Source organism: Chiloscyllium plagiosum, unplaced genomic scaffold (genome assembly GCF_037043375.1).
Source record: "Chiloscyllium plagiosum isolate Xiang-an unplaced genomic scaffold, Cpla_swu_hap1 HiC_scaffold_42, whole genome shotgun sequence".
Classification (NCBI taxonomy): domain Eukaryota; kingdom Metazoa; phylum Chordata; class Chondrichthyes; order Orectolobiformes; family Hemiscylliidae; genus Chiloscyllium; species Chiloscyllium plagiosum.
In genome coordinates this window covers 19,253,445-19,270,612 of record NW_028270180.1, presented here as the reverse complement: position 1 = coordinate 19,270,612, position 17,168 = coordinate 19,253,445, and the positions used below count along the sequence as shown (strand labels likewise).

Sequence of the window (17,168 nt, the reverse complement as noted above, 5' to 3'; positions counted from 1 at the left end):
TGTTACCCATAGGGAGGGCCTCAACCGGGACCTTGGGTTCATGTCACATTACAGGTGATCATCATTGCACTACACCTACAAACACACCTACACACACACACGGACACAGATACACACAGACGCGCATACACACCGATTCCCACACATGCACCCCCTCACAGACTTAAGACACTCTGCACTCACTACACACACACACACACACACACACCCCACCCCAGACAGACACACACACAGACAGACAAAGACCCACATGCACAGACATATTTTGTGTGGTGAATATTTTTTTTGGTACTTTCAGAGTTACATTGCACTTTGCTCAAAAACCACATACATTCATGTAGAATTATGAGCTCAAAAACTGCATGAATTTATGTAAAACTCTGTTATCTCACCTTTTTAGATTGGAATCAATCTAAACATCAGGTCATAGACAGGGAACACAGGGGGCTAACACCTTCAACATATTGTCTAGCTATCACCATTGTTAACAGCTAACCCGAGAATGCAACTTTAAAAAAAAAGGGTTTTGTGATTTACACATGAAAGAAGTGAAACTATCACTGTATTCTAACAGATGAAAGGCTTAACAGACAATCAATTTTTCAATGTATAATTTCAGTTACATCACACTGCAAATTTTTGCTATAAATTCTGCATTACGATCGAGCCCTCCACAATCACCTGATGAAGGAGCGTCGCTCCGAAAGCTAGTGTGCTTCCAATTAAACCTGTTGAACTATAACCTGGTGTTGTGAGATTTTTAACTTCTTGAGAGCAGTTGGGTGACAAGCAATAAACACTGACCTTGTGCATAAATCAATTATCACTTAAATAAGTAATACCATCAGATATGCTCTGCCAATGGATATTTTAAAAAATACTGAGCCTGGCAGGAGTTAACCAATGTGTTCTCTAAATTGTTGTTCCAGTCTATGTAGCTAACAGTATTGTCAAGTGTAAGTCTGATGTCTCAGAAAGACCACCACGTAACTCAGATGCCATAAAACAAGCTATTAAATAGTACATAATAAACCTAAGCTGTTTACCCATATCAACGCAATTTTGTGCCAAAGACTTTGCATTGGCATCTTTCACAATTTGGTATCAGCGACTTGAACAAATGCCAATAAGGTGGCTTGATAATACTGGTCATTCTGGTGCACAGGACCACCTTAGACCATACTGACAGAGGGGCAGATTTCACCATGCGTACTCGGCCAACCCAGTGATGCCCAGAATCCATGAACAAACAATAAAAATATTCAACCCATGGGCATGAGATCACTTCTCTTAAATAGAATTTTGACTTAGTGTAACAGCTCACAGGCAAGCTAAAATGACATGGGTCTGGATTAGTGGTGCTGGAAGAGCATAGCAGTTTAGGCAGCATCCGAGAAGCTGGATTCATCAGGAATAAAGGCAGAGAGCCTGAAGCGTGGAGAGATTAGCTAGAGGTGGGTGGGGGTGGGGAGAAAGTAGCTTAGAGTACAATGGGTGAGTGGGGGAGGGGGTGAAGGTGAGAGGTCAGGGAGGAGGGTGGAGTGGATAGATGGAAAAGAAGATAGGCAGGTAGGACAAGTCATGGGGGGACAGTGCTGAGCTGGAAGTTTGGAACTGGGGTGAGGTGGGGGAAGGGGAAATGAGGAAACTGTTGAAGTCCACACTGATCACCCATTGTACTCTAAGCTACTTTCTCCCCACCCCCACCTTCCTCTAGCTTATCTCTCCACACTTCAGGCTCTCTGCCTTTATTCCTGATGAAGGGCTTTTGCCCGAAATGTCGATTTTACCGCTCCTCGGATGCTGCCTGAACTACTGTGCTCTTCCAGCATCAATAATCCAGAATCTGGTTTCCAGCATCTGCAGTCATTGTTTTTTACCTAAAATGACATGGGTGTTACTCACTTGCACTTCAAACTTTTATGATTTTTTCCATTCTAAAATATGTTGCTTGTGTCATACTTTATCCAAATTTTGCTGGTCCCTGTGCAGAAATGATGTAGAAATCCTCAACCTGGGGAGTGCAGATCCATTCACACATCGGATTCAGACGCAAGAGTAAAGGCTTCCTGCCAGGCATTCTTGTCCCCCGAATTTAGGAGGACGTTTAAATGATTATTCCACCCACCTTCACCCCTCACACATAACAATACATTTCTTTCAAAAAGCACTTGCTTCTTACACATTTTTAAAATCTAAATTTCGGGGTGAGGAGCCAGGTAATTAGATCGCAGTGCATGGCCTCTGTTGAAAAACTAGCACTAATGCCGACACCAAATGCTCTTAAAAATATTGTACAGCGGTACAGTATGAAGTTGGTAAAAACGAGGACTGCAGATGCTGGAAACCAGAGTCTGGATTAGAGTGGTGCTGGAAAAGCACAGCAGGTCAGGCAGCATCCAAGGAGCAGGAAAATCGACATTTCGGGCAAAAGCCCTTCGTCAGGAATAGGTTGGACTTGGTCTCCTTTAGGAGGAAAGGTGTGCAGTTTGTTTTTTTTTCCCCTTTTCTATTTTATTTACTGGGTCAACACGACTGAGACTTAGACTCTAATTAAATCTGAAAACTAATTATGACAACTTTTCTTAAAAAGAAACGGAGCACTTTGCTTTGTAAAAGTGCACAACAATGCAGCATTATATTTCATAGAGTCATACCGCATAGGAACAGACCCTTTGGTCCAACTCATCCATGTTGACCAGGTTTTCCTAAACTGAACTGGTCCCATTTGCCTGCTTTTGGCCCTTATCCCTCTAAATCTTTCTTATCCATGTGCCTTTTCAAAATGTCGTTTAAAACGTTGTAACTGCACCCACCGCTACCAATTCCTTTGGCAGCTCATTCCATATACGCAACCCCCTCTGTGTGAAAATGTTGTCCCTCAGGTCCCTTTTAGGAAAAAAAAAGGGCAGAATAATTGCTGGGTCTCTCAGTGGCACACTGTTTGCAAATTACAACAAGAACACCTTTCATTTATATAGAACCTTTAGTGTGGGAAAACATCCCAAGTTACTTCAATGGAAACATTATTGGCCACTGAGAGGTGGGGTTTAAGAAGTGTCTTAAAGAAGGGAGATTGTGAGAGAAGTGGAGAGTTTTATAGAGCTTTGCACTTGGATAGTCAAAGTCATGACATTTATGATGGAGCAAAGGAAATTGACAATCAACATGAAACCTGAATTAGAGATACATTCCATAAAGATTGCTGTTAGGACAGTTGGCTGAATGGTTGGTTTGCAATGCAGAATAATGCCAACAGTGTGGGTGCAATTCCCACACCAGCTGAGGTTACCATGAAGGGCTCTCCTTCTCAGCCTCTCCCCTCGCCTGGGGCACAGTGACCCTCAGGTTAATCCACCACCAGTTGTCTCTCTCTAATGAGAAAGCAACTCAAGGTCCATTGGGATTATGGCAACCTCCCCTTTTTTACTCTTAGCTAACTAGACCTTCAAAAGTGGATTTCCACTTTATACTTTGGTTTAAATTAGTAACCTGTAAAGTTTGGCGTTTTTAATCAATGATTATTTCAAAGCAAAGCGTTTGACAGTGCAATGAACCAATCCTGAATTGTCCAGATGGCTGTGAGGAGACCACTTCACCATGGGTCTGGAGTTACATGCAGGTCAGACAAGATAAGGACAGCACATTTCCTTCCCTAAACAGCCTTACTGAACCAGATGGGTTTTTAAGGATAATTGACAGTGATTCAATGATCACCATTAGGATAGCATTTTAATTCCAGATTTTCACTGGATTCAAATTTCACCATCTGCCATGGTGGGGTTGGAATCTATGTCCCCTGGATTGCCAGTCCAGTGAAAATACTAGGCTACCACCTGATCTATTGGCTGTGAGGTCACTTCGTTCCGTACAGATTCTGTTCCATTTAACACATCTAACATGATCAATAGTCTGCAGTGTGACAATGGACTTCAGATCCACAAGGACTGTGCTGTGGTTACTCCTACCAATACTGTCATGGACAGATGAATCTATGATAGGTAGATGGTCAGGAAAAGGTCATTCTTTCCTCTTCTCCCCACCTGACACAGGCCCAGTCTGGAAGATATATTCTTCTCGACTTGGGTCAGCTCTGCTAAAAGTGGTACCCCCAAGCCACTGTGGGGAATGGGTATTGAAGTTCAGTTCTGAACATTCTGCCCTCGTGCATCGCTCAAGTTCCTCATCCGAGTGCTGTTCAACACGGAGGAGTATTCATTCACAAGCTGAGGGAAGGTGGTACGTGGCAATGAACAGGTGGTTTCCTTGCCCACATGAGATTTTGAAGGGTCGGCTGTGAACATTGTAGACTCCCCCAGGACCACCTCCTCCTGACTGTCTACCATTCTGCTGCCAGGTCTGGTGGATCAGTGCTGACATTGGGAGTAGACATACCCAGGGATTACAATAAAGCAGCCTAATACATGAACAATAAGATACAACTTGGTGAATATATCAGAATGTTTCTTGACCAGTCTGTGAGAAAACACTCCCAATTTAGCCACAAATGCCTGAATGTTCGTAAGGAGGACTTTTCTGCGTTGACAGGGCAGGATATGCATTTGTTCTTCTAATGCCTAGGTCCATGCAGACTGTCCTTGCAATTTTATATTGGTTTTCAAATATCTGGAAGTGCTGCTACACACAACTGAATGGCTTTCCCCATCACCAAATCACCTGTGGCAATTTTCACCATTGCATCACACTGGTTTTTCAACTGATTAATTTATATGCAAAGCCCATTAAGGTCAATGTGGACCATCAAAAGAGGGAGAGATGTAGAAGAGAGGCACTGCAAAAATTCAATCTTGTAAATCTTTTCTCATGGAATCCCTACAGTGTGGAAACAGGCCATTCAGCCCAACACGTCCACACCAACCCTCCAAAGAGTAACCCACCCAGACCCACTCCCCTACTCTATTACCCGATGTTTACCCCTGGCTAATCCACCTAACCTTCACATCCCTGAACACTAAGGGTAATTTAGCATGGCTAATTCACCTAACCTGCACATCTTTGGACTGTGGGATGAAACTGGAGCAACTGGAGGAAACCCACACAGACACAGGGAGAATGTGGAAACTCCATATAGACAGTTGCCCGAGGCTGGAATTGAACCCAGGGCCCTGACACCATGAGGCAGCAGTGCTAACTGAGTCACTGTGCTGCCCATCTCCCTTTTTTCAGCCAGTTTATCACTAGACCATTTCAGAAGATAATTCAGAGTCAATTTGCTGTCGTCTTTCAGCCAACTGAGCTTACTCAGTACACTTCTCAAATTGCACTCAAAACTACTCATGCACTGAACGCATGGTCACATAAATCCTGTATTAATCACCTGTACCTACGGTAAATCGAAGCACAATGCAGGGCTGCTTCAACTGCTGCTGCACATTCTTTGAATATGGATTGAATAATTTCAAATTCAGTGTGTTACAACCAGAAAAGGACTTATCTGTTGGACTTCAATTGATTGCATTTCACATGCCTTATGTACTAAGAGCAGATAAAGCCTTCAATTGAGGTTAATTGAAAAGACAATGAGCATTCAATCAGCCAGTTATAAGTACAACTTGCTTCCCACTCCTCTGTGAAAAGGGCTTTTATGATGCAGTGGCAGTGTTCCTATCTCTGAGCCAGGGAGCCTGGACTCAAGGGATTCTATGTCTAAAGCTGGGTCCCATCTACTCCAGAGATTTGTAGCAACATTTCTGAACACAGTTAAAAATCACACAGCACAAGGTTATAGTCCAACAGGTTTTCTAGCTTCCAATGTGTGTTTTTTAACTTTGTACACCCCAGTCCAACACCAGCTCCTCCAAATCATTTTCTACTCAGCCTATTCAGAAATATCTCCCACTCCTCCGATGCCAAGTACAGTCACCAACCAAACAGGTTTCTCATCTGTGCTACTTTATGGAAGATTGAAGATTTAGATGCACATTAATGAATGGGAATAGAAACTTGAGTGTAATTTCATTGTAAAAAAAAACACAGTATATAACCCAATCTGGGCAAATGTTACCAATTATAGTGGATAAAGAGTGGAGCTGGAAAAGCACAGCAGGTCAAGCAGCATCAGCGGAGAGTGGGAGTCGATGTTTCAGGTCGGAACCTTTCATCAGGTCGTTTTTTCCAGCTCCACGTTTTATCCACAACTGATTCTCCAGCATCCGCAGTCCTCACTACTCCAACTTTTACCAATTGTCTCCCAAGTAGAAAGCGCATCTTTCACATTCCATCAGCATGTCACATAGTGTATTTCATTACAATTACTCCAATGCAAAGCTTATCCTGCAGTGGAGGCCTTCTGACACCAGTGCCGCTGCACACCGACTGCAGTCTAAGACAAGTCAACATGGTACAAGTTTAAAAATAGTACAGCAGTGAACTGAATCACCTTTAAGGTCCATCAATTAAAAGAACTGATACAACAATGAGCTCTCATCTAACTTGACAAATATTCAACAACCAAAGGCCAGTCAGCAGTACCTGCAACCACTATCACTCAGTGCTATCTATTTACACCACTTTTAAAAACTGGTACCAACTGCAGCACTTATAATTAGAGTGAAAGAGAGAACTTTCATATCCTCAGAATGTCCAATGGCACTTTATGGTCAATTACTTTTTGACATATGGTGTTGTGTGAGCACACTAGGTAGCTATGATGCTGTTTATGGAGCTGGTTGTTTGCAATGAGATGAAGATTATGAATCAATTTTTGCATTTCAAGAGAACTCCCCTGCTTAAGCAATGTCAATCTAAGTCAGCAGATACTGCCTACATTGAATAGCTCACCCTTAAAGAATAGTACCTCTAGCCATTTAGCACTCTCTCTATATTGCACGAAAATGGCATGTAGATTACATGATCATCACATCCCATAGTATGCTGGTTATGTTGCTGAACAAACAGCTGACGAATGCTCTCAGGATAAGTACTACATGGCTGTCAATCGATGCTCACCTGCTGTTCTCTGGTCTCAGAGGTAGATGATTATATCCCACTCCAAAAGACTCAAGCTCAGAATCTAGGTGGAGTACTTTAGTTAATCATTTAGAATGTAAGAATGAGAGTGAGATTAGGCAATTCAGCTGTTTGAACCTGCTCTACCATTGATCATGACTGATCCCCTCAACTCCACTTTCCTGCCCACTCACCATTATCCTTCATTTTATGAATTTAAAATGTGTTTATCTCCTCCTTGACTTACTCAATGTCTCAGCATCCATCACGCTCTGGGATAGTGAATTTCACAGCTTTACACCCTTTGAGAAAAGTAATTTCTCCTCATTTCTGTTTGAGTTCTGTTACCCCCTCATCCTATAACCATGACCTCTCATTCTAGATTGCCCCACATGGAATCCCTACAATGTGGAAGCAGGCCATTCTGCCCACAGTCCACACGTACAGAGTTTGGAGAAGAGTATCCCTACATACAGATGAGGAAGGACACCATTTTGACTGGGACAACACATCCATCCGAGGACAAGCCAAACAGAGACACACACGAGAATTCCTCAAAGCATGGCATTCCAACTGGAACTCCATCAACAAACTTGAACCCCGTTTACTACCCTTTGGGAAAAACAACAGGAAGTGACATCACCAACACAGGAAATGGCATCACCAGCCCTAGGAAACCTAAACCAGAGGTTCACTGATGATGTTACCTCGTATGGTAAAGAAATGTCTAAACACGAACCTTCCAGCTCAGTGAGCAAATTTACATCCAGATCCACATCTACCCTCCAAAGAGGCATCCCACCCCCCTCCCACCCCCACCCTATCCCTGTTACCCTGCATTTCCCTTGTCCCCTCTCTATGTCTACTTTTTGAATCCCCTTTTGGGAATTTGTTATATTCTGATTCATGAGATTTTAATATACATAAATTGGCTGTCACATTTCAAATTTATGACTGCACTTTGACAGAACTCAACTGTGAAGTGCTTTGGGAAGTCCTGAAGTCATAAATAAATAAGATACAAGGATTTTGGGTTGGGACCCTATCATCGATGTCAAATAGAAATGGAGCAGATAGGTAGCAGTAACTTTCCCTAAATTAGATTACGAGGACGCTCGAAAGGGGAAACCAAACAGAAGGCCTCCCCATTCCGGTACACAGCACCATTGCAGATAAAGAGATGTCCTCTTAGCAAATTAAACTCTTTTCAATTGAAGAAATGCTCACAATTGACGGGCCAATGTAGAGGAGACACATCTAGATTGGGCCACCTCCACCCACTCCTGTAGCCAGCTTAACTGGGGAGGGCCTCAAAGCCTGACTGAAGTCCACCTTAAATGAATGACAAGCAAGCGATCTTTCACTTGCCAGCCAGTGTCATGAATTAAGGCCTTCCCCTCCCTCCGTATCCAAACGGACAGCACTCTCACCTTCATGTTGGAAGAGTGCGGGCTCAAAATTCAAATCCAGGTTTTGGATGTTAAAAGTAAGGCCGACACCCTAGTGCCAAACTCCACCAAAACCGTACGAGACGGATGCTGTGTTTTGAATGGGATGTTAAAATGACATCCGTTATCTGTTCTCTCAGCTGACCTCAAACCCTTCTGACTCAGAGGTGAGATGTTCCCACTGCTTAGAAATCCTTCCCCACACTTGTTCTCCACTTGCAAACAGACTTTAATCTCTCCTCGTGCTCCTTGAATTCTGGCCCCACTCCAGATACTGGGGCACAAATTCACAGCTGACGGTCCACAACAGTGCTCTGGCACTGTCAGAGATACATCTCTCAGACGAGGACATTAAACAATGTTTGCCCTCGCAGTGGGATATGAAAGCTCCCACAGCACAATTTTAAAGGCACAGAGGAGACATCTCAAGCATTCTGACCACTACTAATATATAAAGCAAAAGCCACACAAAATATCACTGCTTATTGATGTTTGTAGTGTACATATATTACTTTCCACTTCACACTTCAAAAGCATCTCAGTGGCTACTGAAATATCCAGTGATCAGGAAAGGCACTAAATAAAGTGTAAAATGGTTTTCTTAATAAGTGCGGGTCGTTTTTTCTTTAAATATTGGCTCATCATCCATGTTTTAAGAACAAAGAAAAAGGCCGCAGCCCTTTTCCTCCCTCACGGCTGAAAGTGCTAACGACTGAGTGGTAGAAAATAATCTGGAGTTAAAATTCATTGCAGCAATTGCTGCACGTTGTGTAGAGATTACAAAACATCAGAAATAAACTGCAAGATGAAACTTGCTCTTTATATCAATGGACTCACTGTCACATCATGTGTATTCAATAAAATGCCTTTTTATTCTTTCCGATTAACATGTCAAACATTGTAGAATCTAACATAAATATTGCATATTTAGTCTCCTCTTGTTATTAAGCACCAATCTGGTTGTCATTTTTATGTCAAACTTATAAATTTCAAATAAATTTACCAATAAGATCTCACCCAGTCTATCCCAGTGAGAGGAACTGTTAAGAGATAAATGATTTGCGATGGAACTAGTGCAGAAAGGCAAACTAGAACACTTCAGTATGGTTAGGAATTACACTCTGAGGAGAAAGGGGACTCTCTGAACAGGACCGACAGGCTTAATTCTTAAACAAAAACAGAAATTGTTGCAAAAGCTCAGCAGGTCCGGCAGCATAGAGTCATAGAGATTGTACAGCATGGAAGCAGACCCTTCAATCCAACTAGTCCATGCTGACCAGATACCCCAACCTAATCTAGTTCCACCTGCCAGCACCCGGCCCATATCCCTCTAAATCCTTCCTGTTCACGTCCCCATCCAGATGCCTTTTAAATGTTGTAGTTGTACCAGCCTCCATCATTTCCTCTGGCAGTTCATTCCATACACTCACCACCCTCTGCATGAAAAAAACGTTGTCCCTTATGTCGCTTTTATATCTTTCCCCTCTCGCCCTAAACCCATGCCCTCTAGTTCTGGACTCCCCCACCCCAGGGAAAGACCTTGCCTATTTACCCTATCCATGCTCCTCATGATTTTATAAACCTCTATAAGGTCACCCCTCGGCCTCTGACGTTCCAGGAAATCTGTGGAGAGAAATCAGAAATTGCTGCAAAACTGATTTCTGATTTCTCTCCACAACTGCTGCCAGACCTGCTGAGCTTTTGCAGCAATTTCTGTTTTTGTTTTAGTTACAGTATCCGCAGATCTTTCAATTCTCCATTTTTAACTTGTTTCAAACTACAGCCAACACCTTGTGCCGTTATCACAAAGCAAGCGGACTCTCTCTCTCTCTGTGTTTCTCAATTATGTTCTTCTGCCTGTCAATTAAAACTTCTTTTTAGATGTCAGGACCAGTTCATTAGTTTGAAAATAATTATTTGGAAGTGAAGACTTACATAATGCAACAGATATCACAGAAACAGAGCCACGGAGAGAGCAGCTCGCGGTTTGCAAACAGCTCCAGAGAAAGACCATAATAATTTACACCAAGTGTTTACCTCAAGGAATCGATTTTTCAAAAGCAAACATTATTTCCCTCCCCGCCAATATATCAACAATATTGTCAGCAAACGTATTTTTTTTAGATCAGTTTCACATTAAAGCATCACCTGAGGTTGAAAAGAACGTAAAGCTCTGGTTACTAAACAGATTCTTCATAAATTTAAATATGCAGAATTAAGAAACGAGTGGTTTTATTTGGGTTCGGTGGATTTCCCTGGTTGTCAGAATTATTCAGTTTTCTTTAAAATCAGGGCACAAGTGTTGACCCTACAATATCCCCTGGACCGACCTTCCCTTCACATCTTGGTCTCATGTTGCTCTGTATAAATGTAGCCAAACAGGCCACCAGAAACCTTCCTGGGTTTCAAAGAGAAAGAGAGATTAGAAAGGTGGGATTCAGAATCCATAAAAACGCCCCTCTAGAAAAAGCTGACTAGAGGATGAAATGCCCGAAATCGTGCGAATAAAATGTTTATATTCACAGAGTGCGTCAAAACAGAAATCCGTCAAACTCATCCCAGGAAGAAATTAAAACATCACGCTGCGTTAAATCGATCGATTTACACAGTACATAGTTCTCTTCACTATTTCCTCTCTAATGCATGATGTGGGGGTGTAGGTGTTGGACTGGGGTGAACAATTTTTTTTAAAAAAAAAAGTTAAATTATATAACCTGGTGTTGTGTGACTTTTAAACTTCGTCCTCTGTATTCGACTGAGCTAAAACTTATCCGAGTGAACAGAACAACTGAGTGGGACACTCCCAGCGCATAGATGTTCTTAAAATCCCCTTCAACCTGAGGCTCCAAACTGTGACTTTATGTCCTTTGGAGATAGCAGTGTTTACAAACCGCTAATTGTAAATAGACCCCCAGCAAATGCTGCAGCACACATTAGCTACCAGCCTGGTACGCATTACTCGCGCCGCCGCTTATCAGAGGGGCCCCGCTGTGCAAAAGTGGCTCCAAGATTTAAAGATGCAAACCCCGTTCTACCCCCACTGACTTGTGGAATAATTGAGATTAATGGATTCATTGCCGCAAATACAGGCTTGTGTCGCAATTGTAGGCGTTTGCTTGGATCTTACTAAATGAAAAGTTGCTAGTCATCGAAGTGTGGCCAGCGATAATCTTGTACACTTGCTCGTTTTGTCGGGAGATGGCTATGAGGTAGCGCTTCGAGTGGGAGCCGAGTAATTTCGTATGCACTTGGCAATATCCAAATTCTATGAAACAGCTGATGAAGAGATCGTATTAATTGCAGAAACCCGAGGTTTTTTCTCCCGTAAATAGATCACCTTACTTCGCTTGGGGGTCTGATTTTAACCCATCCAGTGTATATGGTATTAGCCCCTACTTCACCTGTATAGACTAACGTGCTAACAACTTCCTCATAGAGGCATTGACTAACTTCCACCGCCAACAACAGTGTTCCAGATATTTCCTGAACGACCTGTTCAGAGATGTCATTGCACACCTCTGCAGCAGGTGGCCTCCTGGTCTAGAGGTGCGAGCATTACTACTCTGCTACACGGGTCCTAACAGCAGTGTCATAGAGATCTACTGCACAGAAAGCGCTCTTAATGTCCTCGCGGGTCAAAACCAACCAGCTAAATATCCCATTTGCCAGAACTTGGCCCATAGCCTTGTGTCCTGGCATTGCAAGTGCACATCTAAATGCTTCTTCAATGACATGAGGGTTTCCGCCTCTCCCACCCGTTACAGGCAGTCAGTTCCAGATTCCCACCATCCTAGGTGAGAAAGTTATTCCCTACATCCCCTCTAAGCCTCTGTCACAGAGTGACAGAACTCCTTACCTTAAATCTATATCCCCTGGTCAGTGATCCCTCCAGCAAGGGGAAATGTTTATTCCTGTCTGTGCCCCTCATCATTTCCTACATCTCAGTCATACCCCATCTCAATCTCCTCTGCTCTAAATAAAACGACTTCAGTCTGTCCAACCTCTCTATAAGTGAGACTGTCCAGCCCAGGCAACATCCTGGTAAATCTCCTCTGCACCCTCTCCAGTACTCAAAACCCCGTTCCCTATGCAAAGCCTTTATTTGCAGGGGTTGAATAGGAGTTGTCTCAGATGGGGGAACAAACGTTGTGACCTGCAATCACTGGTCGACCTGAATTTTAGAATATTCAGGATACTGACAAATATCAGGCCCTCAATCCCAGTCACAACATTAGCACATATTCCGCAGAGAATTTAAAACAACATATCAACTTCACAACCTAAACAATCTTTATCCTGTAATTTATTTGCTTAAAACATTTTATTATACAGTTTCAATATCTTGAATGCTGTGTTCTTGTTAGTCCTTCAGTTAGTTATTACTTAACTACCTAACAGTTTCAAAATCTTATCCTTTAGTATTTCAACTTATTCTAGAACGCCATCACATTGTGGGCACAGGTAATTTGTTTGAAAAACGTTGAAATGAAAGAGGGACCGACTTTACGTCGATCCAGACCCCCAATGCTTTCACTCCCCAACACATCAAAAACAATGTTCATATCCCAAACAGATCCACAAAGACATCCCAAGATTACCACAACCTTCCAATGGCAGTTATTGTAAACAATCATCAGCAAAATGCAACTTTATAATAAAACAGCTAATACACAATTTACAAAGGGAGCGTATGTCAGAAAGTGCATGTAGACTTTTCAGTAAAATCACGGCATCAAACACACGCCCCATGAAGAGAGAGGGGGTAGTGCCCGGTCTCAATTAATATCATTGTTTACCGCTCAAAACACAGCAGCATCCAAGTCAACTCTCAGTCAGCCGCTTTGAGAATGGCAAGTGAGTTATAAACAGCATTACATTTGCAGACAAATCGCCCCATCAATTTGCAATCAACAGATTTTAAAGTGAAGAGTGTCGGCTGCCGGGTGAAGGATATTCAGTGACAATGCAAGGTGCAGCCCAAATAGTTTGCATTGAATGGCCCGGGCTCCGATTTAGGACCAACCCAGGACTCCCATGGCTGTGAGAGGTTTCAGTTCTGGGAGCCGGAATCGCAATGAGTTGTCACTCATCTCCCCGACGTTAACCACAATGTAAATAAACCTCAGCCATCACCCCCCACCCGCCAGATGCAACAAACAGCAGGGGGGGCAGAGGGATGTGTTCGAAGCGGGCTCCGCTAGCGCCGTTCCCCCCGCTGTCATTGTACAACCTGAACCCGGCTGCTGCTCCTCCCTCCCTGGGGCCGCTCAGTGCCCGGGACTCGGGGCCACTCCACCGGACACAGAGGGAGGGCCGCACCGCTGCCCCTTCACTGAGTGTCAAGGGGGCTTCTCCACTTGATCCGGGATAGATTCTGCCCACACACACCACCCTCTCTCCCCGGGATGGGCGCTGAGGAGGGGGGCGTCTCTGCAGACGGGCAGTACCCGAGGGGGCTGGGAAATGAGAGACATAACCTGACACTCCCCACCCCCTTCACCCCAAATCCCAGACAGCACCCACTCCCCAACTGCGACACCCCATACCCCCCCTCCTCCCACCATGACCCGGGACACATACCCCCTTCTCCAGGGGGTCTCTTAGCCCAAACAATACCCACCCTATACCCCACTCCCACCCCAAACTAGTCCCGGAACCCCTTCACCCACCCCACTACCCAGTGACCGGCACCCCCTCACCCACACCACTACCCAGTGACCCGGCACCCCCTCACCCACTCCACTACCCAGGGACCCTGCACCCCCTCACCCACTCCACTACCCAGGGACCCTGCACCCCCTCACCCACTCCACTACCCAGGGACCCTGCACCCCCTCACCCACCCACTGCCCAGTGACCCGGCACCCCCTCACCCACACCACTACCCAGTGACCCAGCACCCCCTCACCCACTCCACTACCCAGGGACCCTGCACCCCCTCACCCACTCCACTACCCAGGGACCCTGCACCCCCTCACCCACCCCACTACCCAGTGACCCAGCACCCCCTCACCCACTCCACTACCCAGGGACCCTGCACCCCCTCACCCACCCCACTACCCAGGGATCCTGCACCCCCTCACCCACCCCACTACCCAGTGACCCTGCAGCCCCTTCACCCACCCCACTACCCAGTGACCCAGCACCCCCACACCCACCCCACTACCCAGTGACCCAGCACCCCCACACCCACCCCACTACCCAGTGACCCAGCACCCCCACACCCACCCCACTACCCAATGACCCTGCACCCCCACACCCACTACCCAATAACCCTGCACCCCCTCACCCACTCCACTACCCAGGGACCCTGCAACCCCACTACCCAGTGACCCAGCACCCCCTCACCCACCCCACTACCCAGTGACCCAGCACCCCCTCACCCACCCCACTACCCAGTGACCCAGCACCCCCTCACCCACCCCACTACCCAGTGACCCAGCACCCCCCTCACCCACCCCACTAACCAGTGACCCAGCACCCCCCTCACCCACCCCACTTCCCAGTGACCCTCCACCCCCCTCACTCACCCCACTACCCAGTGACCCAGCACCCCCCTCACTCACCCCACTACCCAGGGACCCTGCACCCCCCTCACCCACCCCACTACCCAGGGACCCTGCACCCCCTCACCCACCCCACTACCCAGGGACCCTGCACCCCCTCACCCACCCCACTACCCAGGGACCCTGCACCCCCCTCACCCACCCCACTACCCAGTGACCCTGCACCTCCCTCACCCACCCCACTACCCAGTGACCCTGCACCCCCCCTCACCCACCCCACTACCCAGTGACCCTGCACCCCCCCTCACCCACCCCACTACTCAGGGACCCTGCACCCCCTCACCCACTCCACTACCCAGGGTCCTGCATCCATCCCAAATCAGGACTCTGCACCTGACCCCCTCCCCACTTTACCCTACCCCCCTCACTTTACCCTTCACCTCTGTTTCCCCCCCCTCACCTTCCCCTATACACCCAGCCCAGCCCAGCCCCCCTCCCCAATGATCCAGAACCTGTATACTCCGCCCTACAGAACTCCCCCCTTCCCCCCATGCTGCAGGAGCTGGGTTGGTGGGGAGGCTAGGATTCCCTCCTGTCCCTCCCTCAATGCGGGGACCACCCCCCACTTCCCCCGGGGGTGGCTGGGGGAGGGGGCTCGGTTACCTCGGTTGGTGCTGGAGCAGCTGTGGCGGCGGGCGGGCGCTCCGTGCTCACCGCCGCCGCCTCTCGGAACGCTGTGTCCGCCTCTGGAGCCGGCCGACTCGGGGCTGGCGGCGGCGGCTGTGGCTGGTGCTGGTGCTGGCTGGACGGTCTCCATGTTGTAGTTTTATTGGGTGTGCGGTTTGCAGGTCGCTGCTGAGGCGCGGTGATAAAGCCTGGGAGTCACCGGGAGATGTTGATGGTGGTGGGGTGGGGGGGGGGAGGGAAGGACAGGACGCAGGAGGGGAGTGGGTGGACTGGAGTCTCCCAATCTTCTCCCAGCCTGACTATATACAGCAGGGAGAGAGGGGGACTGACAGGTAGGAGCAGGCAGAGGGAACAGTGGTTACAGAAACAGACTGAGAGCACTCAGCAAAGCATTACATAGGCACCAGGAACACGTCATCTCGACTCACTGGGTGAAAGGCACGCAATACAAAATCTGCTCCATTTAAAACAAAATCATCCCGCAGACTCTAACCCCCCCTCCAAGTAGCAGAGAGAAAATGAAACCAAAGGGGCATTTCATAACAATATTTTTAAAAATGCAATTACTTCCACAACGTGTGTCAGGGTCTGTTCCCTCTTGGAGTTAAACTATTTTCTTAACATTATAGTTCATTTTATCAGTTTGAGACAAGGCTTCATCTTGCCAACCTTCTAATCACACCGACCCCTCCTCTTTTTTTTGAAAACAAAGCTTTCCCCTTCTCGAATACAAACACACAAACTCTGTGTGGTTAGGGGAGGTGGGAAACTGAGCTCAGGTTTCCACTTAAGGCTTCTTTCTTCCAGTTGTCAGTCCCACTCTCTCTCTCTCTCAGTTCAGCGACCCAGCCTCAGGAACTCTCTCAAAGTGGTACTCTCAGTTCAAATTCAGCTCAGACTTGCGCCTGCTTAAGCCTGGACCTGTGATCTGCGCTAAAGCCTCTTCAGGGATTGAAAATGAAGCGGTATTCTCTCTCATACACGATAGGAATAATTAACAAGAAACATCTGTTGAAATATTGCTTGTACCAGCGGTAACATTGCTGGCCGTTCTTCTGGGATAGTTGCACCTGGGTGTGCGATTCTGAGCGACTTTCAGAACATAGAGCGAACCCCAAGTCAAAATAACGCAAAGCTGCTGGCGAGCTTTAATGCATTTTTAAAAACAAAAATAAAGTTGTGTGTATTAAAGGGGCCGAGTCGCCCGGACACTTTCCTGAAGTCTCCCCAGCCTTCTCTGCTTTTTTTTGGATATATGCAAAGTAGGAAGGTGGAAGACTAAAGCAAGACAGGTAGCGTTGTTCTGCCAGCCTCCCGCTTGTCTACTTTGTATTCGGGCATCTGCAGGGTTTTTTATTTTGGCCTGGTTTGGACATATGCAGTGTTGGTTCCTGAGCTGGAATGGAATGGGAAACAGTGTCACCCCACCAATAGCTGTGGAACACCTGAGACTTACCTGTCTCAGGTGCGTGACATTCTGGAAAAGTCGTTTTAAATAGAAAATACACAGAGAGGAAAGAAATCCTCATGAATACATAATGTGAAAGCCTGAATTGAA

General features: G+C 46.2%; 1 protein-coding gene across 1 annotated transcript in view; it reads right to left on the bottom strand.

Annotated features, from left to right (window-relative positions):
* LOC122542619 (nuclear receptor ROR-alpha A) overlaps window positions 1-15,898 on the bottom strand; it is an 873,418-nt gene extending 857,520 nt beyond the window's left edge. Inside the window, exon 1 of the mRNA XM_087982159.1 lies at window positions 15,587-15,898. Within this exon, the coding sequence (XP_087838285.1) occupies window positions 15,587-15,740 (154 nt within the window). The 5' untranslated portion in view covers window positions 15,741-15,898. The remainder of the gene's footprint in view (window positions 1-15,586) is intronic.
* Window positions 15,899-17,168: the final 1,270 nt, after the last annotated feature.